Here is a 17711-nt window from a genome sequence, read left to right as displayed (position 1 = left end):
TTAAAACAGCGCACGACACAACGGACAACTACTCGAATGCGAACTGTTAAACCATTTGAACAAACACGAAGCGTGGAAGCGGTTTTTACAAGTTCTACAAGGTTTAGTAGGTAACGTACGATCCGTTAACGAGATAATCCTGTGTTCTGTATTAGCCAGTTACTGAATGTACTCAAACTCACGAATAACAGATAGCACATTCTACCACACCTTCGAAATGCAGAGACACATTCCTTTTGAAAACTGTCAAAGCTTCGAGAATCAATCCGTTCTGATACCCATTAGCATCTACCCCATTCCCTAATGACTCACCCTCGACGTGATGGTCTGCTGAACAGACATCAACCACCCTCTCCATTTGTTCTCTGGCACTCCTACTCTTCTTAAATCCCTCACGTCAACCGCTTTCAATGGGAATTCAGCGGGTAACCTAATTCCAATCTCCATAGGCTGTTCATCCACCACATAACTCGCTATAGCTTCGGATGATCCACCTCCTGCGACAGCCACAGTCGCACCTCCACCCTGAGCTATTCTGATATTCAACCCTTCTTCCGTTAATTGAGCCATGGCTGAAGGCTGACGCAATGCAGCGAATTCATGCGATATGATAACAGGCGAATAATGTCTCGCGACAAACGTCAACATTGACATTGACAATTGACGTGATTTCAACGATTCGTAGTATCCCCTCAACGCAGATGGAATGGTAACCAACGATCGATAGAACAAGTGGGATGCAAGTGGTGTAAGATCGGCCATATCCTCAGGGTCAAGCACTACATGTCAGCGATAGTTTACAATGGTCAACACTCACACTCTGGGTAAAACTCGTCCACGGCATATTGACTTGCAGGGAAATTCCAAGCTCCTACTTCCGAAACACCCAGCATGGTAAATAGCATCGGTAAAAGTCCATCGGTAATCAACTTTGACGAGTTGAGCTGGTCCAAATACGCCCATCGGAGTGTTCGAGACTTTCTGTCAGCTTGTCTCAAAGCACGAACACTTACAGCATCGTCAAAGTGGTCGAGAATACCCATCCAAGCTAACAATTGGCTCAAAACCTGTCGTCAGCTTCATCAACAACGCTACACTCACTGTATGTATCTCGGCATCATTCCAGCTCACTCCGGCAATCTTGATCAGCTCTTGTGGCAACTCGATCTGTGGATGACCCTCTTCCGCTTCGGCCGCTTCCACCTCCAACACCAAAGCTAGCGTATTGTGTTTCACTACCCTGCTCAGTATCCTATACGCTGCGCATTGGACAGCAGATGAGGTGGATAAACGGATCAGATCAGACAACTGACCCAACGAAGCATTCTCCATGACACTCTCAGGGATATCACCGAGGAGATCAAGAATGAGCGTTTGGGTCATCAGCAAAGGGATTGAATCGGCTAAATCGTCAGCGCTTGCGAAATCAATTCCCACTCACCTGTTCGGCATTGCAAGAACAACGTCAAAACCGATTGCATGTGCACATCCTTCGATGTCCAGCTAGCACGAAGCGATTTATTACTCTGACATAAATCCCGAGTTTGTTGAAGGAGCAACAATGATTGGTAGACAATAGGGTCGTCAAGAGAGCCCTGATCATCAGCTATCATCCCCGCGTTGACACTCACATCAAGACCACTCTCGATCAGATCGAAGATTGCATCCCAATGACCTCCTGGTAAATCCTGGACGATTGGAGCTAACGCCGTCTCCAATTCTGCAATCCTATATTCAATCTCCTCAGGCATATCATCATCCGCAATCAACCACGAGTTGACATGCCTCAAAACGAAAATAGCCCGTTGTTGAGGTAAAAATACCGAAGCAGCGTCCGCTGGAGGAGCGGAAGCGATCAGCAGTCGGATATAAGGGATACCTTGTTTCGTCACAGCGGTTGAATCAGCTTTGACAGACGTGAGAGCATTGGCAAGACGGTTCTGAGCGACGGAGAATGATTTGTGATCGAGCAAAAGTGGTTTAACCGCGTATATGATCGCGAGGGCAAGTTGAGGGGCTACATTCATCAGCAACTGTCTGCTATCGGTCACACTCACATTTATCAATCAAAGACATGGCATAGTTCAGCCACATTTCACCCTCTTCCTCACCGCACTGCCTCAAATGTCTAATCAAAACATCCCTGAAACTTCTGACATCTCCATCTTTCATCGCAAACAGCAGTTTTTGCAATAAATCTGCGTCATGCGATACCTCTCCAGACTTGAGCATCTGTATGATATCGTTGTGCCAGGATGCAGGAGTTTCATCGACAAATGACAAAGCGTATGACAAAGCGCCTTCCACTTCTCTAACCAAATCGGTCAGGTGGACGATGGACGCTGATGTCGAGTATAGACCTCGAGATGACCCTGGTACAGCCAATGTATCTTTAGTCAACTGATACGCTGCCAAAGCGACTTGAAGCAGAATCGGCTGAGACGCTACCAATTGACGATCCGCCCGGAGCAACGCCACTGTCGCCTCCGCCCACCTGGCCGCCTTTGATCGTCCAAGCAAGTCAAAGTCGGCAGTGATGTCGGGTGTGACTTTGCTATAATCGATCATTGGATCGACAATGGGTAATGAAGGATGTGACGGTTGACAAGTATGCAAGGACATCTCGTCGATTAACGTTTCAATCGGCGGAAGAAGAACCTCTGATAATTCCAACACCGAAGGAGCCTTTAAATCCCCCATGGCCGTTGCCAAAGCGACATCGATGAGAACCGCTGGATCCACTTCCACCTCCACACGTTGTATATCCTCTCTCAGAGCTTCATATACTCTATCCAACACCCGCTTTTTATCACCATCCTCAAGCTCCCCCGTCTTCTTCCAAAGCTGCACCAGTGTTTCATCCTTCGGTAGCAGATGAACAACATGATGTACCGATACCAAACTCTGGATCCAAATATCCGATGATATCACCTTGTCGAGATGATCAATCGCATAAGCCGCAAAGAGTGTAAACGCCGCGTGGGTATCCTCGGCGTGACCTGTCAGAAGCTTCTCTGTCGAATCGTGAATGGCCGTGCAGACCAAGGCAAGGACCTCGTCCAACGCTTCTGAAGAGAGATAGGGTGATTTCAAGCATGACGTGGCGATAGCGAGCGCTTCAGATGATCCGGAAAGGGCAAGCTGAGTAGAGTCTGTCGCTACACTGTCGAGTGAGCCTGGTTGCAGGAGATTGGTATTGAGTAATTCCGGCACCAAAGCAAAACGTTGGTCTGATTGGAGTACTGCCCTCAACGTTTCAGTATCTTGTGCAGACGCGAGCAGGGACACGAATAGGTCGGGTGGTAGAGAAGACGCCAAAGTAGCGCTGTTCGCTTGAACGATTTCGACGAGCGACTACAACATTAGCATACTACTCAATCAACGCATGCTCACCTTTTGATCCTTGACTAGCTGAGGATACTGCTTCAACACCTCGACAAGGGTCTGCACGATGATCACAGAACTCTCGGGTAGTTTCTCCACGCACCTCTGTGCCACCTCTTCGATACACTCGTCAGCGATTTCGACAACACCTTGGACATCCGTGGAAGCTCTAATAGCAGATGCTATCGGTATACTCCTCGCGCTAACTTCCAACAACGTCATGATCTCGCTCAGTTCATCCAGTAAGACTCCTGGTAGCCGCCCTATGGCCTTTCCAAAAGCGGTCGCTTCCAACTCCTGACTCCTCTGAGCACGTCTACCGCCTCCTTTCCCACCAAATTCAAGTACTCCTTCCTTCCACACCTTTCCTCCAAGTTGCTCTCTAACCAGCCAAACGGCGGTATCTTTACTCTCCTCGCTTGACCAAGATTTACTGATCAGGAAAACTGTACAATCCAAAATCGAGCTGATGAAAACTTGGAAGGCGGATTGTTGACCAGGTAATGAATGTGTAGAGAGTAATCGAGAATCGACCGGTGCCCATAGGTGTGAGAACAGGTTTTCGACCTGTGCCGTTGAAGACAGGGGTAAGAGATCAGTGGGGAGGGTGGAGATGATCACGAGAAGAATAGGATATGTGAGATGAGGGATAGAGGGGCATATCGTCGATACGAATTCGAGGAAATTTCCATAAACCTCAGGTTCACCTGAGTCCGACTCGTCGTCTTCTGCATCTTGCCCGATCGCCCAGCATTCTGGCCATTCTATATTATATCAGCATTTACCACATCCTCCACACTTACTCCTGATAAACTTTGCTACAGCCATTCCAGCGGTTTCCCATACCACCCCTTCCTTCTCCAACCAACAATTGCCCAACACCGCGTGTGATAACATCTTTAACGTTCCCTCCAAAAGTTCGGGACAAGTCTCCACCAAGGTAGCGAGTAACGAGTAAGCAGCTCTCCTGATTGGCGGCGCATCGTCGGGTGATAACGCCGACCACAATTCCGGATTTCTAATGAGATCAACTAAATCTTCAGGTGCTACACCAGGCAATTGCTGTATCAACCAATTAAGACCTGTTAGTCCGCCCACTTTATACCTTGCTAATCTCTCTTCGACCACCTCTTTGTCTTCAACAGCGGGTTCTTTGACTAAAGGTTTACCTTTGTTTGGTACTGGTGGATTCGAAGATACAGGTGCAGGATGTATATTATCATGTAAAGTAGCTGGATCGAGTATGGACAAAGTCAGATATTCCACCAGATCGCCCAGATGCTGTGACAACACAATGCCTCCTTCTTCAGTCCAAGTAGTCGAACTATCCCATGATTTTAACCCCGCTCCTCCTGCCCTCTTTCCTTCCTCCAACGCAGCCACCATCCATGATCCTATCACATCCCTGTTTTGCGTTTGGGGTAAAAGTGACAACGATAAACTTTCTATCACTGCGTGACGCAACGAAGGAACCGACAGTATGTCGAAATGCAACTGGATAGCTGTCGAGCGATGGAACGGGGATTGTAACAAACTCGCCAGATTATGTAACTGTAGATATCAGAGCAGCCCGTCGACTATTAAACTCACCCAAACAGGTACCGAAGATAACAATGCAGTCTCTTTCAGCTCCCTTTCCAAATCATCATCCTCGCTCTTCATCAAAGACACCCAGTTCTCCCTCAATTCCTCTAAACCTTTTCTCCTAGTAACATCGTCCTTCTTCCCTAACCTTCTTAGAACCACGACCAGCTCCGCTGGCAAGGTCCTCGCTAGACCCAGCCCATCTAATGGATCAGGTATGGGCGGTGCAGGTGGTTTGGGAGGTGGGATATATTGCTTTAATTTTGGTAATGCTTTCTTTTGAGCCTTTGACAGTTTCTTCTGTCCCCTTTGCGGTCGATCGCCTGATTTAGGTTGTATCTCGTCTAAATCGACTTCACCTTTGGCTGCTTTCCTCGCATTCTTCTTTCGTGTCCCAGCCGATGCTGACGACTTGTTCTTCATGCTGACTTGTGATGATAGCAATGCAAATATGGAGAACAAAATTTCACTTGTAAATTCACTTGAAATACCGATTTCGCCTAATCGATTTCGTGACGTCAACGTTAAAATCGGGGAAATAGCATCTCATTCTACAACGTAAGGTATATAATTTAAATAGAAAAGAAAGGCTGTTCACTCCTTTGTTGAGACTGCTGCATCTGACCAAAAGGATTGTTGGCACCAAAACCTTGAGCTCCAGTTTGTTGCACTGCCACCCGATTGGAACCGTGGAATTGCGATCCAACGGGAATACCTATAAAATATTAAGCACTGCGCCCAGATGTGATGTACTCACGCATATTACCGACATTCCCAAATGTATCCAAACCATCCTCCCTGCCTCTAGCCAAAAGCGCGGCCAAGCCAGAATGCTCCCCGTCATCCTTTTTAGGCGCTGTGAAAGCTGGTCTGGCAGTTTGTTGTGGCTCCAAAGGCTTTTGCACCTGTTGAGGTGAAGGTTGCTGCGTAACAACGGGTACTGGTAAAAATGAAGCTTGTTGTTGTGGCTGTTGTGGCTGTTGAGATTGATTTCCTCCAAAGGCGAACGGATTATTGGAACCATACCCGGTTTGTTGGGGAAGAAGTGATGTATGTTGTTGTTGCAGGAATTGTTGTTGTCTCATGTACTCTTCCTGCTGCCGTTGTTGCTCTTGCATTGCCATTTGCTGCCTCATATATTCCTCTTGCTGTTGTTGCTGCATCATCTGCGCGTGAAAGGGCTGAATCATGTCAGCGTAATTCAGACATCACACTCACGTTATAAGACGTGTATTGAGGTTGCATTTGCTGTTGCTGACCCCATCCTGCATCGGGGTATCCTTGCTGAGCGAATAAATCGGGTTGATATGCATTTTGTGATTGTCTAATCATTAGCTCAATACAACGCAAATCGACTTACAGATTCAAACTATCATCGAACAAAGCGTTCTGATTCGACTCCTCCCTTTCTCTCTTTCTCCTGTCTTCTTCCTCCTCGGACATTCTCAAAGCTCTCCTCAAATCATCTTCTTCTTTCGTAACTTGAGATCTCCTCTTCGCTTCATCCTCTGACATCCTCTTTGACTCTTCAATCGCCTTTTGTAAATCATCCTCTTCGTTTCTATTCCTACTAGGTTTTGGCCTGCGCAAGATTTAGCACATCTCCACCTTAAGTAACTCACTTTGGCGCTTCCGGAGCTGGACTTTTACGTTCACCATAATCACCATCACCTTTCAACCCGCTATTCTCTATATTACCCAACATCCTATCTCGCATAGCCCCTCTAGATCTCCTCTCTTCTCTCAATCGTGAATCGTCCTGAAGTAAATTTGTGATATCTTTCGCTTTTTGTCGAACGTTCGCTCCCACATCTTTACCCCCTTCATCTACGTGAACGAATTCCTTCAACGTCCTAAAAGATTATTAGCAGGCTCAGCGAGCTAGAACAACTCACTTGACGATATATATATTATCCTTGAAATAAATCACCACATTCTCCGAACCGGCATGAAGACAATAATCCAACAAAGTTAAAGCTTTGAAAACATGTCTCCAGTTTTTACCTCTATCATTCAAACGTTTATCCATCATCTCCATGATTTCCACAAAATCGCTCCTGCACGTCAGCGTTGCCACATCAAACAAACTCACTGGTTATAAGTCATCTGAGCAATCTCGTTCATTTGAGATCCTGAAGGTCCCCATGGATCGTTCGAAGTAGCATCTCGTACTTTGGTCTGTATATCTGTGTATCCTTTCGTGTAGTTTTTGGCCACTCGTAGAGCTGAATCAAGGCGTCAGTATACGCGAAATGTGGTCATTCGCTCACCGCCTCGACCGCTGCGAGTATATATCAGCACTGTATCACGCCGGATGACCTAAACTTACAGATGTTGGAGTGATGCTGCCATCTTGACCTGTCTTGATAATGTCTATATGGCGAGAAGAACAAGATGCAACGATAACAATGATGAGCGTCATCAGACGATCACAACGTAACATCTTGGGTAGAAAAGTGCCACACCCGGGATTATCTCGACCACGAGGCCTCGGCGATATAAACAACAGTCTTTTACATCGTGAAAGATATGAAAGAACATCATTCATCTCTCTCTCTCTCTCTATCCCTACCAGCGACTGCAATCGATAAATCCTGTCTAAAAGGTTCGCACAGCTTCGAATCGACACGGAGGAAGAAACCCAGTCTGCTTCATCCTCAAAAATATCAACATAAAAGATAGGAAAAGCACAATATGCCTCCTATCTACGTCAAACCCGAAAATGCGCTCAAGGTATGTCCAAAGACCATAAAAAAAACTTGCTAATCCCACTCATAGCGATCCGAGGAGCTCTTGGCTCTTGGAACAGCTCAATCGCAACAGCAAGCCTTTGAGAACTTGGTCGAGGTCTTCATGAGGTGAGTAGACACCCAAAGGCTCCCAGCTAAGGCGTAGTAAAAAATTCAAACACACCCCCGTCAATGTCCTCGAACCTATCGTATTCAAATTCCTTGACCTCTGTGTCGAGATGAACCGAAAGGCCCACGCTCGACAAGCACTTTTACAATTCAAGAATGCCGTTCAAACTACATCTGTCGGTTCCATTGAAAAGGTTTTAAACCACTTCATTGCGCAAGCTGAAGGTCGACTCACATCCGCCGTTGAACAAGCCAAAGCTGAAGTCGCTGCTCTCCCCGAGAACCCCGTGGTCGACGATGAACTCCCCCTTCAACCTGCTTCTCTCCTCCTCGATACCTTTGTCGACAACGCCGGTGATAGAGAACGAATCGAGAGACGATTGATCGCCCCAGCTCAGAAATTCTGTTGGGACGCTTATGACATCTCCCTTGATATTGCCAAGAGCAATGATCGATTGGAAGTCATCTACCAATCTATCGCTCATCGAGCTTTCAACTTTTGCAAAGTGCATCAACGAAAATCTGATTTCAGAAGATTGTGTGAACAACGACTCAGGAAAGATCTCACCAACGCCGCTAAATATGGTCATCAACAACATGCCATCAACCTTTCAGACCCCGAAACACTCGGCCGATTCCTCGACACCCGTTTCCTCCAACTTGAAACCGCTGTCGAATTGGAACTCTGGCAAGAGGCTTTCCGATCCGTCGAAGATGTTCACGGTCTCGTCGCCGGTGGAAAGAAAGTCGCCAAACCAGCCATGATGGCAAATTACTACGAGAAATTAACTCAAATCTTCAAAGCCGAAGGGGGTAAACAAACCGCAGTGTTCCACGCTGCTGCCTGGGCAAGATACTTTCAATACGCTGAACGAGCCGGTATCTCAAATGACAAAGCACCTGGATCCGTCCTTCTCTCCGCTCTCGCTGTACCCCTCGGAGAAGTCGAGACTAAACAACGGTTGATTGCATTACTCAACCTCCCCAAAATGCCCACCCGAGAGAATCTGGTCAAAGATGCCGCTGCCAAACACCTCAAACGAGTCCCCGCCGACATTCGATCAATTTACCAACTCCTCGAAGTGGATTTTCAACCCACCACCGCTTGCAAAACCCTTGCCCCTCTCATCACTTCCCTTCCCGAAGAGTACCAACCGTATCTCCCCGCCCTTCGAGAAGTCGTTCTCTCCCGACTCGTGCAAGAGCTTGCTCAAGTCTACGACACCGTCACCCTCTCTCACATCTTGAAACTTGTCCAACCCTTTGACAACACCCCGTGGGCCACCGACATGCCATCTCTTGAAAAGTTCCTCATGACCGCTTGTCGACGAGGTGACATCAACGCTTCCGTCGACCATGTCGCTCAAACGATCACCTTTATCACTTCCGACGCTCAACCCAATCATCTCTCCGATCTCGCTATTGTCCTCTACAACACCATCCAATACCTCAACCCCGCTCCTATCACTTCCCGAGCTGATGCTTTCGCCGCTGCCATCGCTCAAGCCGAAGAGGAGAGGAAACAGATCGCACACCGACGACAGATTGTCACCAAACGACGAGAACTCATGGAAGAGGCCAATCTCAGAAAACAAAGAGAAGAATCCACCGCACTCGCTGAACGACTCAAGATCAAAGCCGAGGATGATGCACGAAGAGCGAAAGAAGCCGCACGACAAGCCGAGATGGACAGACTTCGAAAACAAATGGATGATACTCGAAGACAAGAGGCCGAACAATTGGCTGAACAACTCGCTGCCAAAGGAACTCTCAAAGTTGACATCTCCAACATTGAAGATCTCGATTCTTCCAAACTCGTTGCTTTACAAGTCGAACAGCTTGCCAAAGAAAAGAGGGAACACGCTGAAAGATTACGAATCGTTGGTAAACGTGTTGATCACATCGAAAGAGCCATGAGAAAGGAAGAACGACCGTTGTTGTCTGAAGACTACGAGAGACAAAAGGTTGAAGACAAAGCGGCTCATGAACGACTAAACGTTGAAGCCAAGGAAGCCGCCATTGCTCAACAGAAAGCGTCCGTTGAATTGAAACAACGATTAGGTCGAATGATGCCTGATTATCTTGTCGCCAGGGAAAAGGTCGAAAGTCAACGAGAACAAGAGTTCAAAATTGCCAGGGAGAAAGCCAGAGCCAAGGTGGAAGAGGAGAAACGAAAACTCAAGGAGAAATTGATAGAACGAAAGAAGGCGGAGAAGGCCAGGAGGGAAGAAGAAAGACTTGCGGAAGAAGAGAGAGAGAGACAAGCTGCAGGTAAGTACTCTATCCCTCGATAACGCTGACACATTCACAGAGGAAGCCGAAGCGCAAGCCGCCGAAGAAGCTGCACGAGAAGAAGAAGAAGCTCGAGCCGTTGCCGAGATTGAAGCCCGAAAAGCTGAAGCTGCTGAACGAGCCGCCGCTGCCAGAGCTGAGAGAGACGCTCAACGAGCGAAAGATGAGGAACTCCTTCGATTACGTATGGCAAGGGAGGAAGAAGCAGAACGACGACGTGCTGAGCGAGGTTCAGGTGCCGGTGCATTCAGACGTCCTGGTCCACCTGCGCCTGCAGCTGAATCTCCTGCTGCATCACCTGCCTTGGCACCGACAGTGGTCAAAGCCGGTGGATGGAGAGAGAGAGCCGCGGCGAAATCATCTGGGCCTGTATCACCTGCGCCTGCTGCTTCTCCTGCTCCTGCTGCTTCTCCTGCTCCTGCTGCTTCTCCTGCTCCTGCTCCCGCACCCCCTGCCGCCGCCGCCGCTACTCCCGAGAACGAGCCCACGCCAGAACGAGGTGGCACATGGAAGAGAGGAATGGGTAGAGGTAGAGGTGGTTCAACACCTACTCCTTCACAGAGAGGTACCAGCAGATGGTAGATATCTTTTATACATGGATGCATCTTCTAGAACTCCGTAGCTAAAATACCCTTCCTAATCCCTGACAAACATAACATCTCCCAGAGTCAAATCCGAATAAAAAATCAACTTCTCTCCCTGAACCACCACACTTGTAGCACGGTCTGTACGTCAGTGCTGCCTTTACGATAAAGAACTCACCTTCCACCGATCCTTGGATCTCCCGGATGTACCACCAAAGCACCTGGAGGGGCATATCCTGCTGTCCGTTGTACGAAAACCTGTTGTCCTTGTTGCGGGGGAGCACCTTGGCCTGGGTACGTACCCCAAGCACCTGGAGGAGGAGGTAGATGACCATATGGATTGGTTGGGTGATGAAGAGGTAACGGTTTTTGAAAATTGGATGATTGCAATGTTGATGGATTTGAATAAGCCCTAGTGGATTGCAAATACGAAATGGACAATGCTGAATTGTACGTTTTACCATATTTGTTCCAATCCTTTATAACAGTATCAGACTCGATCAAGACAGCACAAACTCACAGCTTCATGCGGATTCGAAGGGTCATTAGCTTTATACCCTGTATTACTACACTTGTGACACCAAAACCCTTTTGGATATACCAGTAGTTGACCTCTCCATAATAATGGTCTTCCTGGAGTTGGAGCTTCAGTCGGCGACAGATCTTGCGTTGCAGGAGGTGGTGGTCTGGACGGTCCAGCGTGACTGTTCATTGGATGGTCTTGTGCTTTGGGTGGAGCTTGTGACGTAGATGGATGTCTGGGAGGTAAAGGAGGTGCATTCCATCCTCCTGTTGGTTGGGGACCAATCGAACTACCAGTAGACTGTGAACCTAGATCAGCCCTTCTACCATACCCCACTCCCACACCAGTGATGTTTGATTCTAATCTTTGGGGCATAGGTGGTGGACCCGAGAAATCCATCCTGGAAGGACCGGCATCAAGTGAAGTTTCACCTTGAACGTGATGGGTGGGAGTATATGCTGGAGGTGGATCAAACGGGTCTTCATCGTGAGCTGTATTTGGGGCGGGAGTCGTGGGTGGTGCACCGGATGGTGGTGCGTATGCAGATGACATCTTGATTCGTAGGATGATGAAGTGAGACCTCTTCAAGTTGTATCTCGCCAAGAAAGTTTAAAAGTGTTTGGATGACGTTGTTCAATTCCGGCGGCGGTACTTACGTTGACAGCGTGGCAAAAATGATACAACGAGGAGTTGATCGTGGCAATGCGAGACGCTGCGTGGGAATGTCTCAAGATGAGAATCATCGAGAAAGCTTGACCACCAGGAGAAGAGCTCACTGATACATGAGCCCAACCTTCATTGGATTCGTACGACGACCCCACAAGTGGTGAACCTTTTCTTGTACCATGTACCAGTCCACGTGTATAGTATTTAAGAAGACTCGACGATTTCTCGCACCCCTCATCTCTTGTACTGCTACATCTATACATGACAAGATTATATGGCGAGACCGAGATGTCAAAGGTCCTCGTCCCATCCCATTCCAGAACCACTGGTGCTGATCTCACTGGATGGCCCTTCATCAAAGCCACGATATCGCCACCAGTGAGAGATTTCATGTTGATTGATTGGCATCCTGCCATACAATATACATGGACGACAGAGTACCCAAAGTCAATGTACATCACTGCCTTCAAGTATCACGACAAATATGTGAGCTTTCCGATACAATAAAGTGCGCGGCTTACAGATCGTGGTTAGTACGATAGACTGATTGTTAGTCGAGCTTGGGTGATCGGTTGCAACGGCCTGTTCTTCTATAGATCACTTTACATTGCTATCAAAGCAAAGATCAAGATTGATCCTTCGTTGAGATCGCAAGTTACTCAAGTCCTATATCATTTAAGAGAGGTCAGTACACCTCATTTTCTTTTACTCAATTGCCTAACAGAGCTGTTCAACTTGCAGTGGGTCGGCCTCTTTGGTGAGTTATTATTCTACCGTCCAATCTGACACCTTATATCCAGCTGAACTGAATATTGCGGTCACAATCCTACACCGATGTGCAATCCAGTCCAAACTACCACCCAATTGGAAATCTACAGGTTATTACGACATTCATGACATGGTCTCTGCTCAAAGACGGATTGAGCTGGAAACGCCATACGATCAAATGACACCTTTATTCCTCTTAGCCACTGAGAGGTTGATCAAGCTTGACGAAAGAGGTTATGGTAATGAACATATACAGTTAGCTTGGAGGTTGGGTGGTTTTCATACACCTTATTCCCTTCCAGCAAAACTTCACGAGCTGGGTAGATCGACCAGTGGCCTGTTCCCAATCACATGTCCTCCGTCAAACCAACCAACACGTGATGAGAAGGGACGACGTGAGAATTGGTTGCAAATGGCAGTACGTGAAGCCAAAAAGAACCTAGCATCAACAATCAATGGGAAATCTGTAAGCTTTTTACCAGCGATACAGAAATTGCTGACATAGATAGTTCAAAGAATTCTTTAGAACGGATTCGCCGGACGATTCGGAAGACTACTACAATCTCAGAAATTGGTACCCTTTCATCACGAAGAAAGCGGTTGTATTTTAATTCTGAGTGATGTCATGCACAAGATCACTGTGACCACTGAAATATATGCATGCACTCTACAAGCTAAATCTGACGCATGGGGGCAGGGTCCACTCCCAGCCATATCCTGCCTACAGCCCTCGTAACCCAAGCACCTCCATGAGTTTTCCAAGACTCCATCACTTGCTCCAATCCATCTCTATACGTTCTGATTTCCTCTTGTTCACTCTGACTCAACTCATGTCCTGGTATTCTAAGCACCATGAAATCTCTCGACGGAATGGCCATTCGTTCCACTCCATCATCTTTCGTCCAGATCTCCGTTATCTGATCAGCGAGACTTTGCATGATCAATCGAGTATGCAGCTCTGTCCTGGTGAGAGGATGAGGTTCTATAGGCGGATCACCGTGTGATGGTGTATGAGGCGTGGGGTAAGGGAATGGAGATACGGGTGATATGATCGAAGGAAACGGATCGGAAGTATGATATCTCGGTGAAGGAAACATTGCCGAGAAATGATTGATGATCACCCGTCTTGCCCCAATCGCTTTGGCAAAAGTACCAACTTCAAACGGCGTCGAATGTCCTCTAGACAACGCTTTTTGCTGTATGGCCAGTCTCTTCTCTTCTTCCATTGCTGAGATATCTTCATTACGATTGTCCCTTTTCTCTCCAGCTTTATGAAAAAACTGTCTATCCCTCTTTTCTTCTAAACTCGGCTCTAAATCTTTTTTACGTATCTTCATACCTTTATCGCCCCTTTGAACATTGAAAGGTATATGACCATTGGTACATTCGTGTATTAATAAACTTGGATCTTGACACATCTTTTGGAAAGTCGCGTTCTCCGTTCCACCCGAGCAATCACCCAGAATCACCAGCTTACGTGGATGTACACCTGATGGCTCGGGCGGACGTATAACATGTCCAGAGGGAAGTGTGTACGGATCAGGAGGGGGAAGCGAGGTGAGGTGGGACAAGAGGGATAAGGGATGTTTGATTGGGGGATCGAGGGCAGCGAGTGCTTCAGCATTCGATTGCAGCAACGGTATGAGCGTTGTAGTGTCCAGCTGCGCTCGCGGTATAGGTTCTTCTAGCACATAGCCAAGTGCGGGTACTACGAAAGCGTTAGCTCTGGGTCGTCTAATAAAAACACACCTCGATGATGTATGGGCCCAGCTTTAACACTCCAACCTTTTCCGTTTTTCCCACTGCCCTGTTCCAGTATACCTCTCCACACACCATCTTTATCAGCTATGTAATCTATTCCAACAGCCTCATTACTATGCAGCTCTTCTTCTTCACAAGTGACAGACGGCTGTTCACCGTTTAGTAACAATTCGTGAACGCCAAACACCCCTGACAAGTTTATGGATGTAGCATTCAACGTGGCTCTGACCATTTTCCTGATTCCAGCTGGACCGTATATATGGAAAGTAGCTTTTTTCTTTTTACCCAATTTTGCTAATTCTTCATTCTCTCCAGGTTTTACCCCTACCCCACTCATAATGGTCATCATGATAGCTACCAGCCCCAATGTATGATCGGCGTGCATGTGGGTTATAAATATACGTGATATACTGGCTATTCGTAATGAGGATTGATGGAGTCGCATGAGTGTTCCATCGGCAGTGTCGAATACTACAGCGTGAGAAAATTGTCAGCTATCTTGTCACAAGAGCGATTGGAATGCATTTACACCAGGTCTCATTGCCGAAATCAACTCCCAAGGACGAGCAGTTCCTGCTCAGTATCGGTCCGCCACCTATCCCCGTTGGATCAGCACGATCTTGACCTTTAGAGGTTACTCACCACTGCTTGTGCCGAGCTGCGAGGAAATGTCAGCTCTACTTCCTCCAGGAACCATTGTCTACTCACAAATGTCACCGATACCGGCGGCAGTGGCTTCACCTTGTGCCCGTTACCATCTGTCATCTCAATTACTCTCACTTTGTCGTATGTGATGTACAAAATGAATTTATTGGACAGTTCAAGTGGAGGAAATCGAGTGAAAATGGTCAGATCGAGGCGGAATCAAATTGCACCAGCCACGTGGTACGTTAAATGGGCGGACGAAATAGTATAAATAATTTTGGAAATTTCTTGGGTGCTCTTTTCTCCGGATGATGAAAAGATCTTCTTTCCTATACTTATTCACCATCATATATCTCAACGAATCGCACAACCACTAAAACTCCCTCCCCCAGCTGGCCATCATGTCCGGCTCACTCACTCATATCCTCTTTGAGGGTGCATCGGGTTATGCCCTTTTCACCGTTTCAATGCAAGAGGAAATCGCTGCCAAATCTAAACAATTACAAGATTCCATCAATGATATCTCAATTTTCTCAAGGATGATCCAACTCGCTTCTTTCCTTCCCTTCACTTCCGCCGCTCAAGCTCTAGAAAACGCAAATGACGTCTCAGAAGGTGTCTTGAACCCTCACCTGAAAAACCTATTGAACCTCATCGTACCTGATGTTGCTGGAAAAGGAAACAAGAAACAATCAGGTGTTTTACTTGGTGTGACTGAAAGAGGGTTAGCAGGTGCGATTCAAGGTGAATTAGGTATCCCGTGCGATACTTCTGAAAGAGCATTGGAATTGATCCGAGGTGTGAGATTACATCAAGAGAAAATCTTGATCAAAGGTGGTTTCCAAAAAGGCGATGTAGCCATCGCTCAATTAGGTTTAGGTCATTCCTACTCTCGAGGAAAAGTAAAGGTGTGTGAATTATTGTATCATCTGGGATTATAACGACTTACCATGATAAAACAGTTCAACGTTAACCGATCCGATAACATGATTATCCAAGCCATCTCATTATCCGACCAACTCGACAAAGATCTGAATACATTCTCAATGAGAGTTAGAGAATGGTACGGATGGCATTTCCCCGAACTTTACAAACTTGTCCCTGATGCTCATCAATACGCTTTACTCGCTGTATTGATTGGTGATCGAGCGACTTTGACCGAAGGCTCATTAGAAGACATGCAAGCTATCTTGGACGATGATGAAACGAGAGCAAGAAACGTATTGGATGCCGCAAGAGCTTCAATGGGTTCAGATATAAACGAAATCGATCTCATCAACATATCCAATTTCGCTGAACGAGTGGTGAAACTTGCCGAATACAGAAAATCATTAAGAAGATATTTGATCGAGAAGATGAATGTTGTCGCTCCTAATTTATCAGCTTTGATCGGTGAAACCATCGCTGCTAGATTAATCAGTCATGCGTAAGTTGAAAAGAGGTAAGAGCGCAAAGCTGACGAGTTGGATATAGTGGTTCCCTCACCAACCTCGCCAAGTACCCTGCTTCTACTGTCCAAATTCTAGGCGCTGAAAAAGCTCTTTTCAGAGCGTTGAAAACAAAAGGTAACACACCTAAAGTGAGTAAATCGCTTCATGTACATCGCTAATCCCCACCTCTAGTACGGTCTCATCTACCATTCCACATTCATCGGTCGAGCCGGTACCAAACACAAGGGACGGATCTCCCGATTCTTGGCAAACAAATGTTCCATAGCATGTAGAATCGATTGTTTCTCCGATGTACCAACTAACAAATTCGGAGAAGCGTTAAGAGCCCAGGTCGAGGAGAGACTAAACTTTTTCGAGGTGAGCGGAATTGTTGATAACCCTCGTACTGACTTTTCTTGCTAGACCGGAGCACCTGTATCGAAAAACTCTGATGCGATTCAAAAAGCTCTTACTGCCATCGCAGCTGATTTGGGGGATGACGAAGATGAGGACGACGACGACGAGGGAGATGTCAAGGAGGATGATGTCGCTGATGCAAGTCCCCTTTTATGACATATCGAATCGTGCTGACTATCATTAATGTAGGCCGTCAAGCAAATTGAGAAAGATCAGAAATCAGCTTCCGCATCCAAAGCACCTTTAGATCCTGAATTAGCAGCTATCGCGGGTGGATTACCAACACCCTCAAAGAAAGACAAAAAGGAAAAGAAGGAGAAAAAGGAGAAGAGAAAATCCGAAGCCATGGATATTGATGTCAAGGAAGAGTCATCAAAGAAGGACAAGAAGGAGAAGAAAGAAAAGAAGGACAAGAAGGATAAAGAGGAGAAGAAGGACAAAGAGGAGAAGAAGGACAAGAAGAAGAAGAGAAAGTCAGAGGCTTAAGTGAGGATTGGGACGTTGTTGAGCTGGAGCGGTACGCGATTGTTTGGTATTATATTTGATTTTCTCCCTTTTGCTTGTCTGCATGGATACCCTATCTCATCTGGCGAGGTGTGCTCCGAGACTTACCGACGGGACATCACGGAAAGAATGTTAGGGGATGCCGACAAGCGAAACTTTAGTTGCCAAAGCACACCTACACAACATCCTCACTCGGCATCCATCGATGTCGCCACGATTTCGACACTTTCACGTAAATTTCAATTCAAACCGAGAATCAACGTTATAATTTTGACCAGTCTGACCCATTTCGTTT

At 46.8% G+C, this 17711-nt stretch overlaps 8 protein-coding genes across 8 annotated transcripts; 3 read left to right on the top strand and 5 right to left on the bottom strand.

Annotated features, from left to right (window-relative positions):
- On the bottom strand, positions 1–5391 carry IL334_005402 (uncharacterized protein; the record flags this gene model as incomplete). The annotated part of the gene is made up of 10 exons (XM_062937115.1): positions 1–139; positions 183–271; positions 397–779; positions 851–1067; positions 1132–1308; positions 1632–2017; positions 2112–3325; positions 3488–4139; positions 4188–4878; positions 4975–5391. 10 exons carry the CDS (start codon positions 5389–5391, stop codon positions 1–3), a joined length of 4365 nt encoding a protein of 1454 aa, XP_062793166.1.
- Positions 5392–5540: 149 nt separating this feature from the next.
- IL334_005401 (uncharacterized protein) lies at positions 5541–6300 on the bottom strand (the record flags this gene model as incomplete). Its single annotated transcript, XM_062937114.1, has 3 exons — positions 5541–5683; positions 5726–6134; positions 6187–6300. The coding sequence occupies 3 exons, from the start codon at positions 6298–6300 to the stop codon at positions 5541–5543; spliced, it is 666 nt and encodes a 221-aa protein (XP_062793165.1).
- A 24-nt stretch (positions 6301–6324) lies between these two features.
- Positions 6325–7320, bottom strand: IL334_005400 (uncharacterized protein; the record flags this gene model as incomplete). Its single annotated transcript, XM_062937113.1, has 6 exons — positions 6325–6535; positions 6591–6821; positions 6864–6974; positions 7061–7193; positions 7239–7249; positions 7298–7320. 6 exons carry the CDS (start codon positions 7318–7320, stop codon positions 6325–6327), a joined length of 720 nt encoding a protein of 239 aa, XP_062793164.1.
- Positions 7321–7936: 616 nt separating this feature from the next.
- Positions 7937–10700, top strand: IL334_005399 (uncharacterized protein; the record flags this gene model as incomplete). Its single annotated transcript, XM_062937112.1, has 2 exons — positions 7937–10097; positions 10150–10700. 2 exons carry the CDS (start codon positions 7937–7939, stop codon positions 10698–10700), a joined length of 2712 nt encoding a protein of 903 aa, XP_062793163.1.
- A 40-nt stretch (positions 10701–10740) lies between these two features.
- IL334_005398 (uncharacterized protein) lies at positions 10741–11777 on the bottom strand (the record flags this gene model as incomplete). Its single annotated transcript, XM_062937111.1, has 3 exons — positions 10741–10750; positions 10881–11179; positions 11223–11777. The coding sequence occupies 3 exons, from the start codon at positions 11775–11777 to the stop codon at positions 10741–10743; spliced, it is 864 nt and encodes a 287-aa protein (XP_062793162.1).
- Positions 11778–12341: 564 nt separating this feature from the next.
- Positions 12342–13164, top strand: IL334_005397 (uncharacterized protein; the record flags this gene model as incomplete). Its single annotated transcript, XM_062937110.1, has 4 exons — positions 12342–12377; positions 12426–12575; positions 12633–12648; positions 12692–13164. The coding sequence occupies 4 exons, from the start codon at positions 12342–12344 to the stop codon at positions 13162–13164; spliced, it is 675 nt and encodes a 224-aa protein (XP_062793161.1).
- A 169-nt stretch (positions 13165–13333) lies between these two features.
- IL334_005396 (uncharacterized protein) lies at positions 13334–15185 on the bottom strand (the record flags this gene model as incomplete). Its single annotated transcript, XM_062937109.1, has 5 exons — positions 13334–14343; positions 14409–14891; positions 14950–15015; positions 15063–15078; positions 15129–15185. 5 exons carry the CDS (start codon positions 15183–15185, stop codon positions 13334–13336), a joined length of 1632 nt encoding a protein of 543 aa, XP_062793160.1.
- Positions 15186–15466: 281 nt separating this feature from the next.
- On the top strand, positions 15467–17398 carry IL334_005395 (uncharacterized protein; the record flags this gene model as incomplete). Its single annotated transcript, XM_062937108.1, has 6 exons — positions 15467–15973; positions 16028–16491; positions 16539–16644; positions 16688–16873; positions 16919–17050; positions 17102–17398. 6 exons carry the CDS (start codon positions 15467–15469, stop codon positions 17396–17398), a joined length of 1692 nt encoding a protein of 563 aa, XP_062793159.1.
- Between the last annotated feature and the right edge of the window lie 313 nt (positions 17399–17711).

This window comes from Kwoniella shivajii, chromosome 7 (genome assembly GCF_035658355.1).
Source record: "Kwoniella shivajii chromosome 7, complete sequence".
In the NCBI taxonomy this organism is placed as follows: Eukaryota; Fungi; Basidiomycota; class Tremellomycetes; order Tremellales; family Cryptococcaceae; genus Kwoniella; species Kwoniella shivajii.
This window is presented reverse-complemented; position numbering and strand designations above follow the sequence as displayed.